Source organism: Ctenopharyngodon idella, chromosome 18 (genome assembly GCF_019924925.1).
Source record: "Ctenopharyngodon idella isolate HZGC_01 chromosome 18, HZGC01, whole genome shotgun sequence".
In the NCBI taxonomy this organism is placed as follows: Eukaryota; Metazoa; Chordata; class Actinopteri; order Cypriniformes; family Xenocyprididae; genus Ctenopharyngodon; species Ctenopharyngodon idella.
The window spans coordinates 26,110,279-26,132,227 of record NC_067237.1 but is presented as its reverse complement, the minus strand read 5'-3'; the positions used below and the strand labels follow the sequence as shown (position 1 = coordinate 26,132,227).

At 37.6% G+C, this 21,949-nt stretch overlaps 1 protein-coding gene across 1 annotated transcript in view; it reads left to right on the top strand.

Annotated features, from left to right (window-relative positions):
* The window catches only part of cdh13 (cadherin 13, H-cadherin (heart)), a 355,078-nt gene that overhangs the window by 166,757 nt on the left and 166,372 nt on the right, over positions 1 to 21,949 (top strand). The window contains exon 5 of the mRNA XM_051869540.1: positions 2,558 to 2,710. Coding sequence (XP_051725500.1) covers positions 2,558 to 2,710 — 153 coding nt within the window. The remainder of the gene's footprint in view (positions 1 to 2,557; positions 2,711 to 21,949) is intronic.

The following is a 21,949-nucleotide window of genomic DNA, read 5'->3' as shown; positions in this document are numbered from 1 at the left end:
CGGTGAAGCCTGCATTTGTGTCCACCAGAGTCTTAGCGAAACCACTCGGTGCATTTCTCAGAATAATAATGTTCCCTGAGTTAACAGAGCCTGTAATTATAAAGGAGAAAAACAGTATTAGTGTATGATCTGGCAGAAAGGATCTGTGTGGGGAAGATAAATAAAGCTAACAGGGGCTTTTCGTGTGGACTATTACTTTGCTTGGATTCATTTTCTAAATGGGATATTTCGTCTTAAGCTTAATTACAAGATACAGGAGAGTTCAAGGTGGGCAGCCTGTGTGATTCGATACACGCATTGGGGTTTATTTCTCTAATAAAAACAACTTTTAGAAAGGTTCTTTTACACAAAAAGGGGTTCATGAAAAGGGACTGTTGTTCATTTGTATTTAAAGTCATTAGGTAATAACTGAGCCTTCATTAGCCAGGGAAGTTGCTGCAATCTAATTTGCACAAAAATATCCTTTACAAAATAGCCAAATGAACTGCAGGTGGTAGCACTGGTCACACTATAGCCAATAAAGGATGTTTTTAATGAACAAATAGATCTCATTTACAAGCTTCATCTACTATATTAAAACCCAGAGTTAACATAATCATGTGGAGTGTGGTGTTATATCTTGGTTTAAGACTTCTCACTGTGTATTCATCATTCTCAGCAAGAATCATTCAGTAATTATTTCAAATGATTTAAAATGTGAGACAAAGCAAATGAAAGTATAGCATGTGTGCATGTTATATTCACACGTAACTGTGTTTGCCTGTGAGTGTGTGTCTGTGTAATTAACGTTTCTTGTTTTCTTTGCTTCTAACTTGCAACACTGATGAAACACAATGGACTTTGCTGCATTTATCCAGTCGCATGTGAGTACTGCTGACAAACCTGAACGAATGAAAAATCTACACACCAACTGTCTGTATTGTGTTTTATTGCTGACAATTGATTGACCGACAATATCAGATATGTGCAACTGCTTATTTGTTATATATATATATATGAGCAATATCACACGAGTAGCCATGCAATTTGGCTGTATAGGCAATATATAGGCAATCACAGCATGCTGATATACAGCCATATCGCACGGCTATGAGTGTGACATTGCTTTTATACAACAGTTTGACGGCATGAGTGTGTAAATAATAAGAAATAACAATGGAGTGTCTTTAAAACCCTCTTTTGTGCTGAACTACCTTCCACCACGGATTCATATCTCAAGTTGACAGTTTGACCAAGCCTCCGTTACTAATTCTAAAACGTCACTTTGGAACTAGTAACGAAGGAATGTTGAGTCCCTCCATTGAAGTACGTTGTATTTTCTACAGTATTATTGACAGAGGGAGAGATTGCCTGAGCGAGCATTACCTGTGTCTGATATAGCATTCATTCTTCAGGTCGATGTCCATAATATTATATCCAATATAAAAATCCATTTGAATGTCTGCTGAGGAAAGCGATCTTTTCGTATTTATTAATATTGTATTTGTCCTTTTTTACGGTTAAGGGATTTTCCATAACAGCGCTAAAACAACGTCCTTTATTTACAAAAGTCCCTTTCAATTTAATAGTCTCTTGTGACTGACTGACTGACTGACTCATTCACTCGTAAAGTTTGCCGCCATCTAATGGTGTATTAATGTAACTTTATAAAATAATATTATATAAAATAATATTTATTGAATTGAATATTTAAATGAACAACAATAGTTGGCAACAGGAAATGAACACAATTGTACAATTCAGTGAAATGTACAAAAGCAGTGCTCTACAGGATGTAAGTATAGCCTCAATATTAAATTATTAAATTTAACATAGCCCAATTCGCTTTGCTCAGGAACAAGTAATAGATTAATAAGTTCAAAGACTGCCTGTTTTATGTACCCAAAGTGAATTATATCTCATGTTTAACCACTATAAGAGCCAGCGGCAAATCCTTGAAGCACTGGCCGAGATGAAGCTGTTCTCGGCGGGTACACGAGCACTGAACGGCCGCTGATGGCCTGGTGCTCACATCTCCGAAAATGTCTAAACAAATTGTAAAATAGGCACTATGATTAAATACGAGTCACATATTTTAGGTCTAAACAACTACATTCTCACCTAAAAAACTCTAAAAACTACAGTTCGTGGTACAAGTTACAAGTGTAGTATTTGTAAAAAAAAAAACGGTGGATTTTGGTGGATTCAAGCGGAGTGATACCAACGGTGAAAAGGTAGGAGTGCCGTTATCACTAGAATATCGCACGGCTCTCAGCCAATCATATTCGAGAACCAGAAAGAACTGTTGTATAAACATATATAAATATGAACATATATATATATATGAACTATTATCTTTTTTTAAACTTTTTTTTTTTTTTTTAATTTATCCCTCCAAAAGGAAATTTTGTGCAGAAATTGGAACATTTATTGTTCAATCCAGTCTTAAGAAAAAAAAAAAATAGTTATTAATATTCTGGTTAACAACAGATTATCTATTTTTATTTGTATTGTTTAGTTTTAGTGGTTTGTGACTTTGTTTTATTAACATGTTTATGGGTACAATCCTGTGACCCAGGTGATCTCATCTGACATGAAGGAAGACCACATCTTCCGTCTGACAGGAAGGGGAGCAGATCAAGACCCAAAGGGTGTGTTCAGCATCAACCGACTGACGGGAGAGGTGGCAGTTAGCCGAGCCCTGGATCGAGAGGCCATCGCTTACTACCATGTGAGTGCCATTTTAAATCTGTTATCTACGGCGTTCTGTTTCCCCCACTGCATACTGTCAGTGAGTGTGTAGAAGTTCAGTTAAAGAGCTCCACATGAAATCTGCAGGTTTATTTAAGTCATATTAGACTGTTGCACGAATAACCAAACGTCCCTAATCGAAAAGAAAATATGTTTTTGCTTCACTCTATGCATCAAGGCGATTAATGGCTGTAATGACTCGTGTCTCTTTGGAAGCCAGCGAGCAGCTCAGTGAAGGAAAGCCGACTGCTGTACAGGATGTGGGACTACAGTTTGAGGAGGCAGTTATTCTTCACAACGTGTGTGAGATCAATGATGCAGCTGTCAGCTGGCCTGTCAGACACTCTGCTAATGTGGGTTGCGAGTTTGTGTGTGCAAACACGGTGGTCTGACGGTGACTTACTTTGGTTTATTTGATAGCTTGTAGAAGATGAAAAAAAAACTCTCTTTAAAGACCTCATCAATGAAAAAGGGTTGTGTGGCTTTAGTCCATATGTGTTACACTACTGCTTAAAAGTCTTAAAATAAAATTAATACTTTTATTCAGAAAGGATGCATTAAATTGATCAAATGTGACAGTAAAGACATGTATAATGTTACAAAAGATTTCTATTTCAAATAAATTGTTGTTTTGAACTTTTTACTCATTAAGTAATTCTGAAAAAAAAGTATCCACAAAAATATTGAGAAGCACAACCTTTTGCAACATTGATAAGAAATGTTACTTGAGTACAAAATCAGCATATTAGACTGATTTCTGAAGGATCATGTGACACTGAAGACTGGAGTAATGACTGCTGAAAATTCAGCTTTGCCATCACAAGAATAAATTACATTTTAAAATATATTACATTAGAAAAAAGTTATTTCAAATCATAATAGTATTTTACAATATTACTGTATTTACTCTATTTTTTGACCAAATAAATCAGCCTTGATAAGCATAAGAGACTTATAAGAGACAATTTATGTTTTCTTGTAAAAGGTGACTATTTACTTTTAGTCGATTTACACATTGAGAATTTATTAATGACTCTTATATTAAGTTTTGTCCAATCAGATGCTCTCTAGAATAAGTATCACTCCCCCTGCCTATATTTGTATCTGCAACCATAAAATAAGGTCTGCAATACCCAGAAAATGCAACCTGCAATCCATTTATCTTGTCAACTTGTGCAGGACTAAAGCTTATTGGCTAGCCTTTCAATAAATCCCACCCTCTTCTTATTTTAATAGGCAATACATCAAAACATGAAAGACATTTCTTGGTGTCTTTAACCGGAAAAGGTGAGACCTTTCAATATGTAGATCTTTACCAAAAGAAAGGACCACCCTGTGGAAACTCCAGATAACAAGATAGACAATACAATTCCTTTGAATTGTTTGCTCGGTTGAGCGAGCTGTTACTTTGATTCAAGAATTCGAGAGCTCTTGTTCTCTTTCTCTTTGTGTCCTCTGTCGTTTGACAGATAAAGGAGGGTTTACCTGGTTTTCTATCCCCCTGTAGAGGAGAACTAAAGCGGCACTGCTTAGTTTGATATCCACCTGTCTGGCTAACAGCTTTAATAAAATAATAGTTGCTCTTCTTCCACCCTCGTTTTGTTGTGCCCCACTGGTATGCTCCGATAAAATGTTCTTAGCAAGGTTTTTGAAAAATCTCTATCAGCCTGATGCCTTCGGCTTGTCTTTTCAATGAAAAAAGTCTTCTTTTTTAATAAGAGATCATTCTTTATATTATTGCTTCTTTTGTGGAGCCATAGAACACACACTGTTCTTGCTTAGGGCACTTCAAACTTTAAGTCGGGATGTGCTTGAGCCCAAAAGTTCTGTGAGGAAAGGTGGCAGATTTCAAATCACTTACTTGCGGGGGTCCTCCACCTGCTGAGGAAATGTGCTCGAGTTGGAAGGGAATGCTAACAGATTTTAGGAAGTAACTGACTAAAAGTAGTGACTCTTAAGTTTTCAGCTGTTTTCAAAGTAGTACTTGTGGTAGTAGTAACTATTTTTTTTTAAAGTACTATTGTGAAATATTATTAAAATTTTAAATAATTTTCCATTTTAATATTTTTGTAAAAAAAAAGATGTATTCTATTCCTGTGATATGGCAAAGCTGATTATTTATTTATTTTATATGAATAAAAGTATTTATTTCCTTAAAACCATTTTTTGAACAGTAGTGTATGTAGCAAAGTCTGTTGGAAAGTCTGATTTCATCCTAAATGATTCGCATTGTCATATGTATGAACTATTTTTGACTTATTCGTATATAGTTTTTGTTGCATTTAGAACAAATTTAGCATTTCAAGTTTGGTACTAATTAATTCAGAACTCCTCATTAAAAATGCAGCTCACATTAAAGGGGTCATGAATTGAGAAATCAACTTTTCCTTGAGCTTTTGATGTATAAATGGGTAATCGTACTATAAGAATATCCTGTAAGTTTCAGAACTGAAAACTTCCTTGTTAGTCCAATAAAATCTTTTATTGACACCAGGCCCAGCGAACGACTGATCCTGGAATGTGCCTATCTATGTCATAGATAGGTGAAACGCCATCTCTGCAGAAGAAATCAACGCCTACTTCATCATTGTAAAGTTAGCCCTGCCCATTGGTGTGTTATTGAGATAAGGAGGAGAGAAGAGCGATACAGGACAAAAATAACATTACCTTTCAAAGGATCCTAATGCTAATGCTATTCTTTGGTAAATCAATCACATTTTAGCGCAGGATTTGCAAACAGACTTTTCCGATATGGACTCGACGGTAATGCAACAACATGTAAGTAACATGTTTATGCCTGATCAGATATGTATTGATTCATGTACAGTCAGATGTTCTTTGTTTATGTGTTAGTAAATCAAATCAGTGACTAAGCGGTCAACTTCACATTGTTTCTCTTAGTGAGATGAAATAATCTGTTTAAACGGTGATTAAATTATATAAAGAAAGCTGTCAATCAAACAGCGCGAGTTTATCAGTCACTGAGTTCTGGACACGCGCCAAAACTCGTTTTATTCAACGAATCTCTTAGTTACAATGTGTTTGCGCTGTTAGTTACGATGAAAACATTCATTAGTGTACAGAAATTGAGTTGCAATGAATGGAAGTATTTCAAATGGAAAGATGTTAGCCAATCACAGCAGTGGGCGTGTACACTGAAGTCTCACAGCAGGCACGCCCCTTAAAACAGAGGGTTCAAATAAGAGGGCTAAAATAAGGGTAGGAAAAATGCCTTTTATTTCTAAATTATGACAATTTTTGATGTAAAAAGTATACTAACATTATAAGTGCACCACAGGAAACATTATAAAACAATAAAACAATGCCGTTCATGACCCCTTTAAATCATACATTATGTCATGGGGAAACTACCTTTTTTCTAAACAGTAGCTTGACTGTGGTTTAACAGCTTTAAGCTACAGTTCTAATGTAGCTGCCCCAAAATGCGGATAGCTTTCTATTTTATATACCACTTTGGTTTAGGCCTGGTGGTCATGGCAGAGCGGTTGTATGCTCTGAAGAGGAGGGTAATCTCAGGTACGCAGACCCCAGTCGGGATCAAAGCCCTCACTCGGCAGAGCACTTGACATTTACATCTCCTTATCTCCCTTTCTCTCACATCCACACCACCCGCAATCTCAAAAGCATGCGACGAGCGCATGCACATCAAAGCTTGACATTTTACAGCACTAATGCTCACACACTTCTATCTTGATGAAGGAATGATGCTAACTGCAGCTGTTTTTACATCTGTTGGCTGTCTTTCTGTTAATGTTAACTCTTACTGTTAGTGATTGACCAAAATTAATTTTTTACAGAAACATCGAAACTGAAATTAAAGTTTTCATTTAGCTGAAAACCATAACTGAAAATAAGGTTTTGTTAATTTAATTTAAGTAATTGAACTTGGTGTGCTGTTTTAGATACCATGTTCTCGGGTAATAAATGAAACTTTTACAATATAGACTTGACAGTAATGCAACAACATGTAAGTAACTGTGTTTATGCCTGATCTGATATGTATTGATTCATTTACATTTAGTCATTTTAGCAGAACAGCCAAAACCCGTCATCGGAGGAGCACTAATTAAACGTCACTGTTTTGACCATCTAAAACTAATTTGTCAGAAACTGAAAAAAAATATTTTATTTTATTTTATTTTTATTTTCAGTTGTCGTAATATCAGTTCATCTCTACTTAGGGTCCATTCACACAGTACATGATTTTGCATCCCACTGCGTTTAGTTTCCATTGTTTTTCTAGGTAAACATAGACTAGATCGGGGGTACTCAAGTTCAGAGGCCAAGAGGGCCACATAAACCACATAAATGCGAAGGACCACAAATTACAACTTGCATCGTAAGACTTTATTTGAGGCCCTGTTTACACCTGGTATTAAGATTCGTTTTGGTCGATAGGATCACAAGTGGACAACGCTAAATACAGGTATAAACATTTTGAGCTTGTCCACATTTTAAACCACTTCCAGAGGTAGTTGAAACACATTCGACCGGATTGCTTTCATAGTGTAAACTCTTATGTGTTCAAATGCGTTCGAACAGCCACAAAAGACCACCTACTCTCCACCTAGTGACCTAATGCATAAACTTAATGGGAAGCACACTAGCCAAACGGGATTTAAACTTTGTCAGCTGAAGATCCAAGTTTGGTTTGAAGACGCACAAGTTCTCAATGTTCTCTCACCATTCCTGATTTCTAACACACACTCAGAGCGTTTGGCGTAGGCTTGTGGCTGTCAGAGCAGAAACGAAAGCTATGTTTTTCCGTCGTCTCCGGCTGTGTTCATATGTAAACTTATTTTGTGAATTAGATCGAAAAATCTGAAAAAGCCCATACATTTACTTGTCCATAAACCCTCCCCTCAAAGAAATAAAAAGTGGACAAAAGTGGTTGAAAGTGGACAAAAGAGACATATTAAAACACCAGGTGTAAATGGGTATGTGTCTGCCTCGTCCACTTGTGATCCGATTGACCAAAATGTATCTTAATACCAGGTGTAAACAGGGCCTAAAACAGAATTTGTAGTTTTACTAAGTATTTACAAATGCAGTTTGCTAAGTCTCGCTAGTCCTTTAGATGTCACATCTTTTGCAGCGTCTTGTGCATGACATGCAGTATTCAAGTTAAAAGGAAAAAAAGCTTCTCAAAAAGCAACCTTGGTTCCACTGACCTGCATATTGTGTTTTAACAACAAAAACGCGTAGTGTGTGAATGGCCCCTTACTTTATATTTCACATTTCTTGCCTGTGTTGGTCTTTTGCTAGGTTATTACTCCGACGTTGTCATTTTCCCACTTCCTTTCTTGGCATTCCGATAAAGGTATTGGGAACGAGTCACATTATATTAGCGTGCATTTCAGAAGTGTAATAATCCACTAGCTCACCTGCTATGGCTGAGAGCCTTGGAGCCCCTGACCTTTAATGGCATGTTGTTCTCCATCTAATCACACATATGGGCCAGTTCCCTCTCGCCTCAACCACCTCACACACACATATGTAGTGCAACACCTCCGTGCCGCAACACTTCACTTAATTCCCATGCCACACTGGTGGGAATAACCGCATTTTCTGGCTGATCCCTCTGCAGCACATCAGGAGTAATTACACCACAGCTAATTCCAGCCAATCTCACACTAGGAGTAATCACAGGCATGCGGGAGCCAGTGCGGCCCAGTACAGCGCATATGGGGAGGGGGAATCCAGGCCAGAGACTGTTTTCGCAGGTGGTGCCGCATCACTGCTGTGTATCTTAGGCATCGGCTCTCCAGAAATCAACTCGCAGCAGTTCCTGGCAGCAACTTTTTACACTCTGCTGTTTATTTCTCCCCATTGGCATGAGTATGTGCATTAGTTGCCTTATAAGCCATGTGAACAAATAGCATTTTTAATTTTCTAAAACAAAAAATGTATTTTATATTTTAATTTTCCTAAGCAAATAGGAGCCAAAACTAGCACACTGCAAAGGTGCCACTGTGACGTGGTTTTTGGTTGACAAGGTGTTGCAGTGCGGTATCTAAAGTTTTGTGAAGTGTTTTGTATGTTTTAGCATGTCATTGATAGTTTGTTGTTGTTGGTTGTTGTGGTGTTACAGTGAGGTTGCTAATATTTTTAGCATGTTGATAAGTGGTTGCAAAGGTATTTTGGGTGGTTGCCAGTTAGAGTGGTTGTTTCTAAGTAGAGTGCATTAGGCCATGAGTTCACCAAAGCATTTTTTCTGAGGCCTGTGTGTTTTTCCAATTGTTTTCAATGGATGCGCCACGTTTTTAAAATGCCAGGAACGTAACTAAACGCTGGGCGTCTATTTCACGCTGAAGCGCTAGGCATTTTTTACCGGTCGCCGAGAGTTGAAGAATGCTCAACTTTGGGTAAAACGCAGCGCTCATCACGGTCACTTTGTACCCAGGTGTCCAATCACAGTGGAGGAGGGGCGGGACAAATACAACACCGACCAACCACCACATTCTGCTTGTACAACGTCAACAGATGACATTATTCCATATATTTGATATGATATTCCGTATCATAGCATGCAACAAAAAAAAAAAAAAAAAAAAAAAAACTCAGCGCTGCCGAAGCACATGAGAGTGCTCATAGCAGAGCGCCTAGCATTTTCAGCTGGCTAAAAACACTTTGGTGGACACCCGGCCTTAGCACCCGCCCCCTTTCCAGCAGCGCTGGTTCCGGAAGTAATTTTCATTCAGTTTTCCCATAGGGATTTTAAAGAAGTCTTCATTAAAGGCTGGGACACTCCACGCTTTCTAAAGCATATTGAGTGTTTTAGCATGTTGCTATGCAATGTTTTTGGTGGTTGCTAAGGTGTTGCAGTGGGGTTGTTGGTGGTTGCTATGGTTTTCTGGGTGTCTCTTTGACATTGTGGTTCCTAAAAAAAAATGGTCATGAAGAAGGACTTAAAAGAGAACAGACAAATCATAAGAGGCTGACGAATAGAGACCAGTTATTTATTCTCACATTACAGCAATCTACTGAAACTGTTTAATTCCCACTGTTTAAATTTACATCCCACAGATACAACTTGTAGGGAATAGGCACACATAGGCACCAAGAGGCAGGCAGATACACACTCTCACACGCCGCATGAATATACAGTCCCACTGACTCTCATTCACACATACATGCAAACACAGAAGTGCCCACACAGTGTACCACACATGTACACACACACACACACACACACACACTAGCACACGCAAATCCCCCGAGCGATTCTTTCGTATTTAGGAAGCGTAGCATTTCCCCAGACCGACTAACTAACCATGCAATTGACATCTTAGAAGCTCTTTCTCTCTGCGAGCACCACAAAGTGACTCCTTAATTACGTTCCTCTCTATGGCGTTCATGGCCAGACTGCTGCAAAACACAAGGCCATGATAAAGGCTCTATTATTGGACCGGAATCAGGCTTCCGTGTCATGCCTTGTTAATATCCTCAGAGTCTTCTTACCGCAGGGAAATCGCACTGTAAAATGTTGAGCATGAAGGACCTCTGATGAAGGACTGAAAGTTGTGATCGCTGCATGAACTGATTCCAGAGCAGCTTCTACACAGAAAGATTAAAAGGTCATGATTCTGTTTTACAACAAGACGACAGATCAGAGAAGTGAGAATAATAATAATAAGAAATATTGTAGTTTAAGCTGTGGTCTAGTATAAGCAAGCACAAATACTCTAGATACTGTATCAGCCTTCCAGGCATGTATTAAGAGGATCTGTGTTTATTTTGGATGCACTTCCATGGATCAATTTTCTTAACATAACACATAAAATATATTTATATAGTATATAAATGATATATACTGTTTGTATATATATATATATATATATATATATATACAAATTTATTTTATTTAATATATTATATACATTATTTATATATATATATATATATATATATATATATATATATATATATATATCGTTTATATAATATACAAATATATTATGTATATTACATATTATATAGATATATAATTGTAAATTATTAATAAATATTAAAATATTACAAATTTAAATGTTAATAATAATAGTTATTATTATTATTATTATTATTATTATCATTATTATTGCTTGTATTATATGGAAAACATTGCATCCATTTTACAGAAAAGGGCAGAAAATAACAACATAATCTAATAAAATATATTTATATAATATATATATATATATAATTTATATAATATATAAATATATTAAATACATACATTTTATATAGATATATAGATATATCATTTAGAAATATTAATAAATATTAAAATATTACAAATATTTAATACAATTTAAATATGTTAATAATAATAATAATAATAATTATTATTATTATTGCTTGTATTATATGGAAAACATTGCATCCATTTTACAGAAAAGGGCAGATTAGACAATTTTTAAGGTCACTTTTTGTGTTCCACAGAAGACAATTGTGTTTTTGATTGACATAAGGGTGATTAAATTCTTATTCATTTAAAGAACATGCTGCTTATCTCTGTACATAACTCTACTCTCAGAAACCATTCCTCATTGTCAGTCACATGAATAAAACAGCAGAGAAACACCTAGTCAGGGAAAGAAATAGAAAGCGAAAAGATGAAGCCACCCATGCATTAATACAGAACATATGGATGATGTTTTTTCCTGTGTAGCTGCAGCCAAATGACAGTGCCGCTCCACTGCCTGCAGAAGAGTCACATGATGATGTGTCGAGGGGTATTTTGGTGCCTTGTCTCAGGTAGACAGACTCTGTGCTCGCCCACAGCAGGTTGGCACAGAGATATCATGATGGGATGATCGTCTCTCACAGATAACTTCCACTGTAGGGCTGGAACAAGACCTGTGTGTCCAACAGCTGTTTGTTTGCCATGGACCTGACACACACCCTGATCCGCGGGGCACTGACATGCTGCGTTTGATGGCGGGAGAACGGTGGCATCTGTGCATGTGTGTGTTTTTCCGGTGCGTTTATTTGTGTGTGTGTGCGTGCCATCTGTCCACCGAGTAATTGCTGGTATTTATATGGTCTTAATTGTATATTGAGCACTGTGTGCTTTCAAAGCTAGTTTAAATTGAACTGTTTTAAGAGATATTACATGCTAAACATGAGAGATCTGTGCACGGCAACCAATCAGCTAACCATCTGTGTCGGCTTGTAGTGTTTTATATGCTTTTTGAACTTATTGCTTCCCACATCCATCACTAAAAGGACCGTTTGTCCTCTATCACATCGCAAAAAACTGTCCTTTTGAGTGCAAAACCCGGACTATTAGGTTAGCTGGAAGTGGCCTGAGGTAATATCCCGTTGTAACATCAATTAGAGTTTTCATTATGTGTGGCCTAACACTAATTACTGCAATTATTTCCTGCTAACAGTTATGATCCCTGTAGTGGTGTACGCTGAGATGGCCTCTCATTTTTTTAAGCATTTGGGAAATGGCACTTTTAGTCCACCATGGCTTACTGTTTCCCCCTGCTGGGGTTCATCCATCGGGGACATCCAGGCACTTCCTTGCGCATTACAGTAATGACCTTCACGTTTTTCACAACTGTGAGACCAGCGGCTTCTCTGTTTTCAGATTGTACTTGTGATACCTAAAACCAGGCCAGTGGTTGCATTTAATGGCACCCGCTGGTATTGCTGTCTAATCAGCCCCCTCCGTACCTCACCAGTCACGGCTGCGGAAATGAAACATTAAACATTTAATGGGAGATTAAAACCTCCATTAGTCTGAAGAGTGCTAAAATGCTGGGGGAAAGTGGTCAGGTTTCCAGATTTTACCGTGTCCTAGTTTATCATGCGAAGGTCAGAGCCAATCAACGTGTGTCAGCAAATAACGATAAGAAGTGAAGCCAGAAGTGTGCTGCATAGATTTGGTGATAACTGAAAATTGAATGGATATTTTAATTTTAGTGCTTGCATACAGTATTGATATTCCTGAAATTTTGATCTGAGTTGTCCCTCATCAGATTGTACATCCATCCATCCATCCATCCATCCTTCCATCCACCCACCCACCCATGCATCCATCCATCCATCCATCCATGCATCCATCCATCCATCCATCCATCCATCCATCCAGTATTGCTATGACTGAAATTTTGATCTGAGCTGTCCCTCATCAGACTGTACATTCATTCATCCATCCATCCATCCATCCAGTATTTATATTCCTACAATTTTTTAGAGAGCTGTCCCTTATCAGACTGTACATCCATCCATCCACTCATGCATCCACTCATGCATCCATCCATCCATCCATCCATCTGTCCATCCATCCATCCATCCATCCATCTGTCCATCCATCCAGTATTTATATTCCTGAAATTTTGATCTGAGCTGTCCCTCATCAGACTGTCCATCCATCCATCCATCCATCCAGTATTGATATTCCTGAAATTTTGATCTCATCCACCCATGCATCCACCCATGCACCCATGCATCCATCCATCCATGCATCCATCCATCCATCCATCCATCCAACCATACAGTATTGATATTCCTGAAATTTTGATCTGAGCTGTCCCTCATCAGACTGTCCATTCATCCATCCATCCATCCATCCGTACTGATCTTCTATTTCTCAGATCTAAATATGTTTTCCCCAGAGCTATGTATTTTTGTTTTTTTATAAACTATAGTACATTTTAAGAAATTTAAGATTAAACCTCCCTTTCACTTAAATTGCTAGAATTTAACAGACGACGACGTTATCATAACATATGCATACTGAAATTGACTTTGTCTTCCTTCTTTCTTCCATTTGCTCACCAGATTGTAATTGGGTTTTTTTCTTCATTGCATAATGTAATAGTTGCTTTTACAGAGTGTCTAGGTTTTGATAATTGTGAACTGACTGAAAACAGTGTCATGACAACAGCAGAGCAGCTCTGATTCAGAATTTCATTTAAGCTGAACCAAAGCCTAAAACCCAAGCTTAGCTAAATCTTTAACACTATTAATTTGCTGCCTTGCAAGCACTGATACTGAAAATGCAAATCTAGTTGAACATCCCTGAAAAGAATATGTAGTGTGTTTAGATGCTGATGTGCTGGTGTTCCAGAATGCTTCTTAACTAGCTTAACTAGCACTTGTCAGACCATGCTAATCGATCGGCCCTACCAGCTGAAATCCATATGGCTAGACCAGCAGCTAACCAGCTTTTTATAACAATAACAGTCATTTGTTTCTTGAATGTGCCTTTTAAAAACAAAGATCAAGCCTGTGTTTTCCCATCCAGTAACATACATATGATCCCGAACAATCAGCCAATCAGATCCAATGATCCTTGAATGTTACATTATTATGTAAGTGAGGTTTTGTTCAGAGAGGTGCTTCATGCAGTGTGATGTGTCAGTGCTTAGTTGGAAGTAGCACTGGAGGCCTTCTCAGGTCTGGCCAGTGGTTGAAGGTTTTATCTCAGTGGCTTAACTATGATGGATTCCTGCAAGGTCACTCTGTAAATTGGCATAATAACCACAGTGCTTGTGAGGATAAAATCGATACGGACTGAAATGCTGTGCGTACGCAGCAAGTGTTTACAAAAATCTGTCCAAGCAGAGAAACACTGTTGACTTGCTGTAGTCGTGTGTAATGTCTGATGAGTTTAACTGAAGCTGAGGGACAAATTGTGGTCCGTTTCAGAGAGATTTTTTAATAATAATGTATTTTAGTCTTTTTTTTTTTTTCCAGTGTTACTCAGAGGGCACTTCACAATGCTTTTTAAAGTTCAATATGTTATCATGCTTTTAACTAAATAATCACTTGAAATTCTATCAATTTTTAAAAAAGTTCCCATTAATATGTAGTAATACTGTCATTCTGTGAAGCAGGGAAACCAACATTAGCCATTTTTTAGCTTAGTTTTATGACCTTAAGTAAAGCACGAGGTAATTTCAAATGACTTTGCTTACAATTAGTGTATGTTACTTTAGAGATAAAATGGCTTTTAAATGATGTTTGATGGACTTGAACAAAAGTTTAAGTTTAAGAATGAATGCATCTGTGTGTCAGAGAGCAAAATGTGTTTTGATGACACATTTAAGTTAGAACAATATGAAAGAAGTGAAAGCTATTATTGCCATCTTACAACAGCTGTGCAGAAGCACTTTGCATTGGAAAAAAGTTTAAAGATGAAATACATTTCAGAAATGTAAAAAATGCTGGAAAAGAAAAGGAACTTGAACAAATATTTTCTCAAGAAGAAAAAAGTAATTTGACTCAAATTAGCAGGGAAAGGAAAAATATTCTGAGGATTAAAGGGAAACAACATAAATAAGAGAAACAAAAAACTTTTTTTTTTGTAACTTCTGATCAGTTTAATGCATCCTAGCTAAATAAGTTCTTAAAAGAAATCTAAAAAAACAACAATAGTAGAGTATTGTGTGTGTGCGTGTGTGTGTGTGTGCCCTTTTATTAAAGGATTAGTTCACTTTCAAATGAAAATTACCCCAAGCTTTACATGCACACCCTCAAGCCATCCTAGGTGTATATGACTTTCTTCTTTCTGATGAACACAACCGGAGTTATATTAATAAATATCCTGACGCATCCGAGCTTTATAACGGCAGTGAACGGGACCAATAAGTATGAGCTGAAGAAAGTGCGTCCATCCACATCCATCCATTATAAACGTGTGCTCCATATGGCTCCGGGGGGTTAATAAAGGCCTTCTAAAGCGAAGCGATGGGTTTGTGTAAAAACAAATATCCATATTTAACAAGTTATGAAGTAAAATATCTAGCTTCTGCCAGACTGCCTTCCGTATTCAAGTTATCAAGAAAGTGTAAACTGGCGTCACGTCAGTTACACTTTTTTCGTAAGTTTAATAAGGGAAGGCTTAGGACGTAGCGCAAGCTTTGTGAACTGCAAGAGTTTTTCTTTGTACGTTGAATACGGAAGGCGGTCTGGCGCAAGCTAGATATTTTACTTCATAACTTGTTTAAATATGGATATTTTTTTACACAAGCGCATCGCTTCGCTTCAGAAGGCCTTTATTAACTCCCTGGAGCACACATTTATGATGGATGGATGTGGATGGAAGCACTTTCTTCAGCTCATACTCATTGGTCCCGTTCACTGCCATTATAAAGCTTGAATGCGTCAGGATATTTATTAATATTTCTCCAGTTATGTTCGTCAGAAAGAAGAAAGTCATATACACCTAGGATGGCTTGAGGGTAAGTAAAGCTTGGGCTAATTTTCATTTGAAAGTGAACTAATCCTTTAAGTAGCTCCACTTTCATGGGTTTGTATTGTGATAATATCTGACTGTATGTTATCCCTACTGTATCTATGTAACATTTGAGTTGATTATAAACAGAATTGTGCTCCTTTTTACCTTTGTATGCAGCCTGTGCCAGTATGTGTAATGTTTAATGCAAATCTGATGGCGTCAATAGATTTCTACAACCACTAATTACCTGTAAAGCAATTAAAACAATGAATTCATGTCTTAATGCTTTGCTCTGTTTGGAATGAAAGAAAATCTGTTGTTGACCTGCACTCTTTCCGTAGCGTTAAAGGATTAGTTCACTTTAAAATGAAAATTACCCCAAGCTTTATTCACCCTCAAGCCATCCTAGGTATATATGACTTTCTTCTTTCTGAGGAACACAATCGGAGATATATTAATAAATATCCTGACGCATCCAAGCTTTATAATGGCAGTGAACGGGATCAACGAGTATGAAGCTCAAGAAAGTGAATCCATCTATCATAAATATACTCCACAAAGCTCCGGGGGGCTAATAAAAGCCTTCTGAAGTGAAACGATGCGTTTGTGTATGAAAAATATCCAAATATCCATAGTTATAAAGTAAAATATCTAGATTCCGCCAGACTGCCTTCCGTATTCAACTTACGAAGAAAGTTGTTCAAGAGAAGCTAGATATTTTACTTGCACTTTCATGAGCTTCATACTCGTTGGTCCCGTTCACTGCCATTATAAAGCTTCAATGCGTCATGATATGTATTAATATAACTCCGACTGTGTTCATCAGAAAGTCATATACCTAGGATGGCTTGAGGGTGAGTAAACCTTGGAGTAATTTTCATTTGAAAGTGAACTAATCCTTTAAGTTACAAGATCCATTATCTCTGGCCTAAATATATCATCATTTTGTCGAATGATGATGGACCTCTCTTGAAATTAGTGGATCATCATGTCACTTGGAAGGTTCTTGGTGAAGTGATGATTTGATGAGTAAGAAAAAAGGGGAATAGAGAGGAGAGGAGGGATAAGTGTCTCTAGAAAGCTCTTCTGTAGATGCTAGATCTTAAGATGTCTCTCCACTGGTAGAGCCACATGTTTCAAGCATCTCTCTGGAGACTTACGTCTCAACACACACACACACACGCACACACCTGGTGAAGAGGGTCTCGTGGGAGCCCATCTGGGCTGACAACAGAACACACACACACACCACATGATAACTTTTTATAAAATTATAATTGGAAATGTCTAAAATGTGCTGCTTCCACACATTTTAGATTAGGTGACTAATAGCTGTGGATTGAAATAGAGGTGTGATTTTTATGCAGCGTTAAGATGTTCCAACAGAGCAAACAAGACTATTTCACCTCTTTTTCTTTTTGTGTGTGTGTATGCTACTTATTTTTAAATTACATATGTCTTTCTATTAATTATGTCTATATATTTTCGGCAGCAGAATCGCATGGCTTGTGGCTGAGCTGCCATTTCACAGTTTCACGTTAACGGATCGGTGAGCATTTTTGGGAACCAGCTTTCTTGGCATGAGGATAAAGGGGTGGTACTTTCGGGGGGATTTCCGATTAATCCGAGAGGCAGGTGGAGGGCTCAGCAGAAAAAAAAGTTTGATTGCAGTGCAAAGGCGGCCTTGAATTCCTCCGATGGAGTGCGCCCGTGCGAGAAGAATAACCAGACAGTTGTCCACTTCATTTACGACTGGCTTTGGAGATATGTCCAGAGACAGGTGATGTTCACCTCCGAATCTCTCTCCTCTTTTCTGCTTGGCTGGCCAGTAATTTACTGGGCATTGGTGAGCAGGGCACGCTGCCCTGCACACAGGAAACTGTCAGTTTTATTTTTCACCTTTTCTTTTTTTGCCTTTTCTCTCTGTGTTTCTATCTGAAGATAACACCTCTTCCTCAGCCTTTTAAGTAAAACTCAATATGTGCCAACAGACACGTATAAATATTGTATGATGAAAAGCAGCTTTTGTGTTTTAGAAATACACTTTTGTCTTGAATGCTTCTTTCAAGAATCTACTTATTTGAGGCTTTGAGAACTGAATAGTTTTTTTGTAGGGTTGCCGAGCAACAAATTCCAAAAATTGTAGCTTGTGTGTGAATGTATTTCCCATTTTATATTTTCTTAATGTCTTTAGATGCTTTAGTGCGATGCTTGCAAGAAGTTTCTTTTTTGTACAGACTCAAACTAAAAGGATACAGCAATTCTCATTATACTACGGGGATGTTGAATGCTTGAATCTGATTGGTTGACGAAGGTTCTAAGGTGTGCAGTTATTTTAAGGGAAACGCATGGCTAAAGTAGCTCCAGGCAGGTCTTGACCGCATTACATGTCAATATCACTTCGCCAAATGATTTGAGTTATTTCAAAGGTCCTTACAGCCTAGAACAGCAAAAGAACCAAGCAAATAAATAGAGTAAACAATAGGATAAAAACAACAAATTATTTCCATGTTTTTTTTTTTTTTACCACAAAATTACGTTTTTTATTATTTAGAGAAAGCACATACTTTCTCCTGCTCTTTCTCCCACTCAAATGCAAACACATACAGTACGGACACACACTTGCACAGATACGTGTTGTCAGCACTTCTCTGACAATTCTGTAAAATAGTTAAAAGCTACATGGCATTTTTCACTAGCGAGGTAATAACGGCGCTGTTCTTGAAGCAGATAAACTTGTTTTGCTATTAGTCGAGACACTGCTGCCGAACACTGTTGAGAAACGCTCAGACTCAGATAATTCACACATGCTTAATCTCTCTCTCTCTCTCTCTCTCTCTCTCTCTCTCTCTCTCTCTCTCTCTTTCTTATAACTGCATTAATAACTACATTAGTCTGCTATCAATGGCTCAAGCTTCCGTTATAGCTCTAAAATTACGTTTTGGAAATTCTAAATTGAGGCGTGGGATGAGATGAGTAAGAAATTAGTCCTACATACAAGAGTGTTTTAAAGGGTTAGTTCACCCAAAAATGAAATTTCTGTCATTAAGTACTCACCCTCATGTCAACCCGTAAGACCTTCGTTCATCTTCAGAACACAAATTAAGATATTTTTGATGAAATCCGAGGGTTTCTGAAGCACACATAGGCAGCAGCAACATTGCACCTTTTTAAGTCCAGAAAGGTAGTAAACACATCGCTGAAATAGTCAACGTGACTACAGTGGTTCAACCTTAATGTTATGAAGCGATTAATGTTAAGTGCTTTAGGAACCCTCGAATGACATGAGGGTGAGTACGTAATGACAGAAATTTCATTTTTGGGTGAACTAACCCTTTAAGGACAAAAACCTGACCTTGAAATACAACATCTGAACAATGTCTTAAGGTGTGGTAACTGTGGTATAAGCAAATAATTGATGACAGGCTGTTGAATTATTAGGAAATAATGCACACCCGAGGTGTAACGGCCACTCCGCTCCGCATTACCACCTTGGGTGTGCATTATTTTCTAATAATTGAATGGGCGATTGTCAATTTTTCCTTGCTTATTTTTGGGTTTATTTTATACATTTTATTTACAGCATATTTTGGTATCGATTAGTGAACTAATAGCAAATAAAATAAATAAACTAGTGAACTAATCGATACCAAAATATACTGTACATTTGTTTCCATTATCCAGGAAAATGTTCCTGGACATTTATTGTTAAAATTACCTACTTAATACATTGTGTTAAAAAATTTTAATCGTCTGATGCAGCCAGAATCCCAGTATTTGCGTGAAGCATGTCACTTAGCTCATTTTTAGCCATCTCTTGACATTTTTGTGTGTAATATGCATCAGACATTCAGTGGGCGGTCTGTGGATGTGCTGTCTGAACCTGGGACTATGTAGTTTCTGCATCATTTGCCCTTATTAGTTTATTTATGGAAGATTCTGATTAAGAGCTCTCTCAAAATGTATTTCTGATTCTGCTGTGTTTGCGTCTTTTACAACATGTGTGCCTTTACTTCGGGGAGTGATTCCCTAAATGAAGATGTATTCATGCACACTTCCAGAGTGGATTGTTTTGTCATGCCCCTCTTTAAAAAGTGGAAAAATGGCACTCTTCCATCTCACTTGCCCCACAGGTCTCTAAATGAGTTGTGTTATTGGAAAAGCGAACTGCTGCTCTCACATCAAGGGACTTGCAGGGCGAGATCTGAGACGGTCTTTGAGGCTTTCTCGGGTGATGGCATCCACCACACAAATGTGAATGAATAATGCCTTTAGAGAGCCATTGCTCTTGTATGAAACACCTTCTAAAAGCCCTAGTGACTTTTTCAGCAAGCAATTATTTTTATCTGGCTGCTGCTATAAAGGATCTTCCTCTACTCTCATTTTCACGTTTTGTTCATTTATTCCATCACCTCTCTCACTACTTCTTTTTCTTTTAAAGTCACGCTATTTATACCTGAGCAAATCAGTATTTTGTGAAAAGAGAGATTCAGAAGCATTTGTGTTTTTTTCCCCATCTCATTTCTTGAATATTTTATTTCTCAGAACCCTCAAGCGTAAGCTCTAAGGGGAGTGTTTATGGTCATGGAAAATGCTAATGTTTTTGCTCTGTTTTCACTCTCACTACTTATGTGCACTTCATACATATTCATGAAGATTAATGAGCCTTTTGAAATACAGGTAGTAATTTAATCGATAAGTGTTCAATCATTATGCTTTCTGCATTACAAATATCCCCACAGTACACAGTAAAGTGAGGTTATATTGAAAACCCACTCAGTCTTGACTTATGGATGGATGCCAGATTGCAAATCCGTTATTGTGACTGGGTCAAGGTTTATAATTTACCAGATAGATTTCGGATGATCAGTAAATGAACTGTTTAAGATTTTGGCATAAGTATCCGCATTAGTTGTGTATGGTTGTACATTCTAGTTAGGAACCTGATACACCAGCACACTTTAGCCACACTGTAAGTTGTAAATTCATACATTAACGTAGAAGTTACAATAAATTGCGTATGGTGAAAAAATCCAAAACTTGTTTCCAAATGGCAGTGGCTTGTGTTCGCACATCAGGGCTGTTCCCTCAGGTCTGGTTCCTCATGTTTCCATATGCGGCTTAGATAATGGATGTAGTTCCTAAAATCTCTAATGTACAAAGAGACCCGCAGTTTGCAGCACTTGCACCTGGACTGTATTTGTAGCAAAACAAGATGCATGGCTGCTTCATAACCCAGCAAATATGCTCTGTGCAAAGTAATATTGTGCTGCAATGAGTTTCAAACTCCTCAGAGTGTTTTGCTGTTTCAATATACCTTTTGCTTTCACTTTTTATCGTCCCATAAGCATCTCTCCTCTTCACTCAGCAATGAGCAACAGAAACAGACAGGAAATGAGTTTAGCACTCTGGCTAGCTCAGCTGCTCTTCGGAGCCTCTTTGAAATATTTAACGTCTATGCAGACATACAGCAGATGTGAACAGGAATTGTGGATTAGAGATCGTCTCACAGGAGTTCCCTGGCAAGATGTCCCAAGTCCACTTTCCTTTAACCCTCAGTGTACATAAAAACCTTATGATGTCTGCATAGTAATGGAAAAAACTGACATACAAGATCATTTCATTTAGCTTTCAAAATAACTTTTATTCTCTGTTGGAGGCATGAAGCATGACTTCATTATCTTACTGTATCTGTTCTCCCTAGAGCAGCTCAAGCCACTAAACATTGAGGTCTAAGATATGCATTACAGTTGTATATGGATGAGCATGTAGCAAGTGCCTCAAATTCTCTTTATCCTGTACAATAAAAACTGTAGGAACTACTTCCATTATCACAATCACAAACAGAAACATTAAGAACCAGACCTGAGGGATCAGCCCTGATGTGTACAGCTACAAGATACTATTTGGAAACAGGATTTGGATCTTTTCACCATACACAACATATTGTAACTTCTATTTTAATGTATTCTACTCATGTTTGCTCTTATTTTAGTCATCCATCCTTCTCTTTCTCTCAAA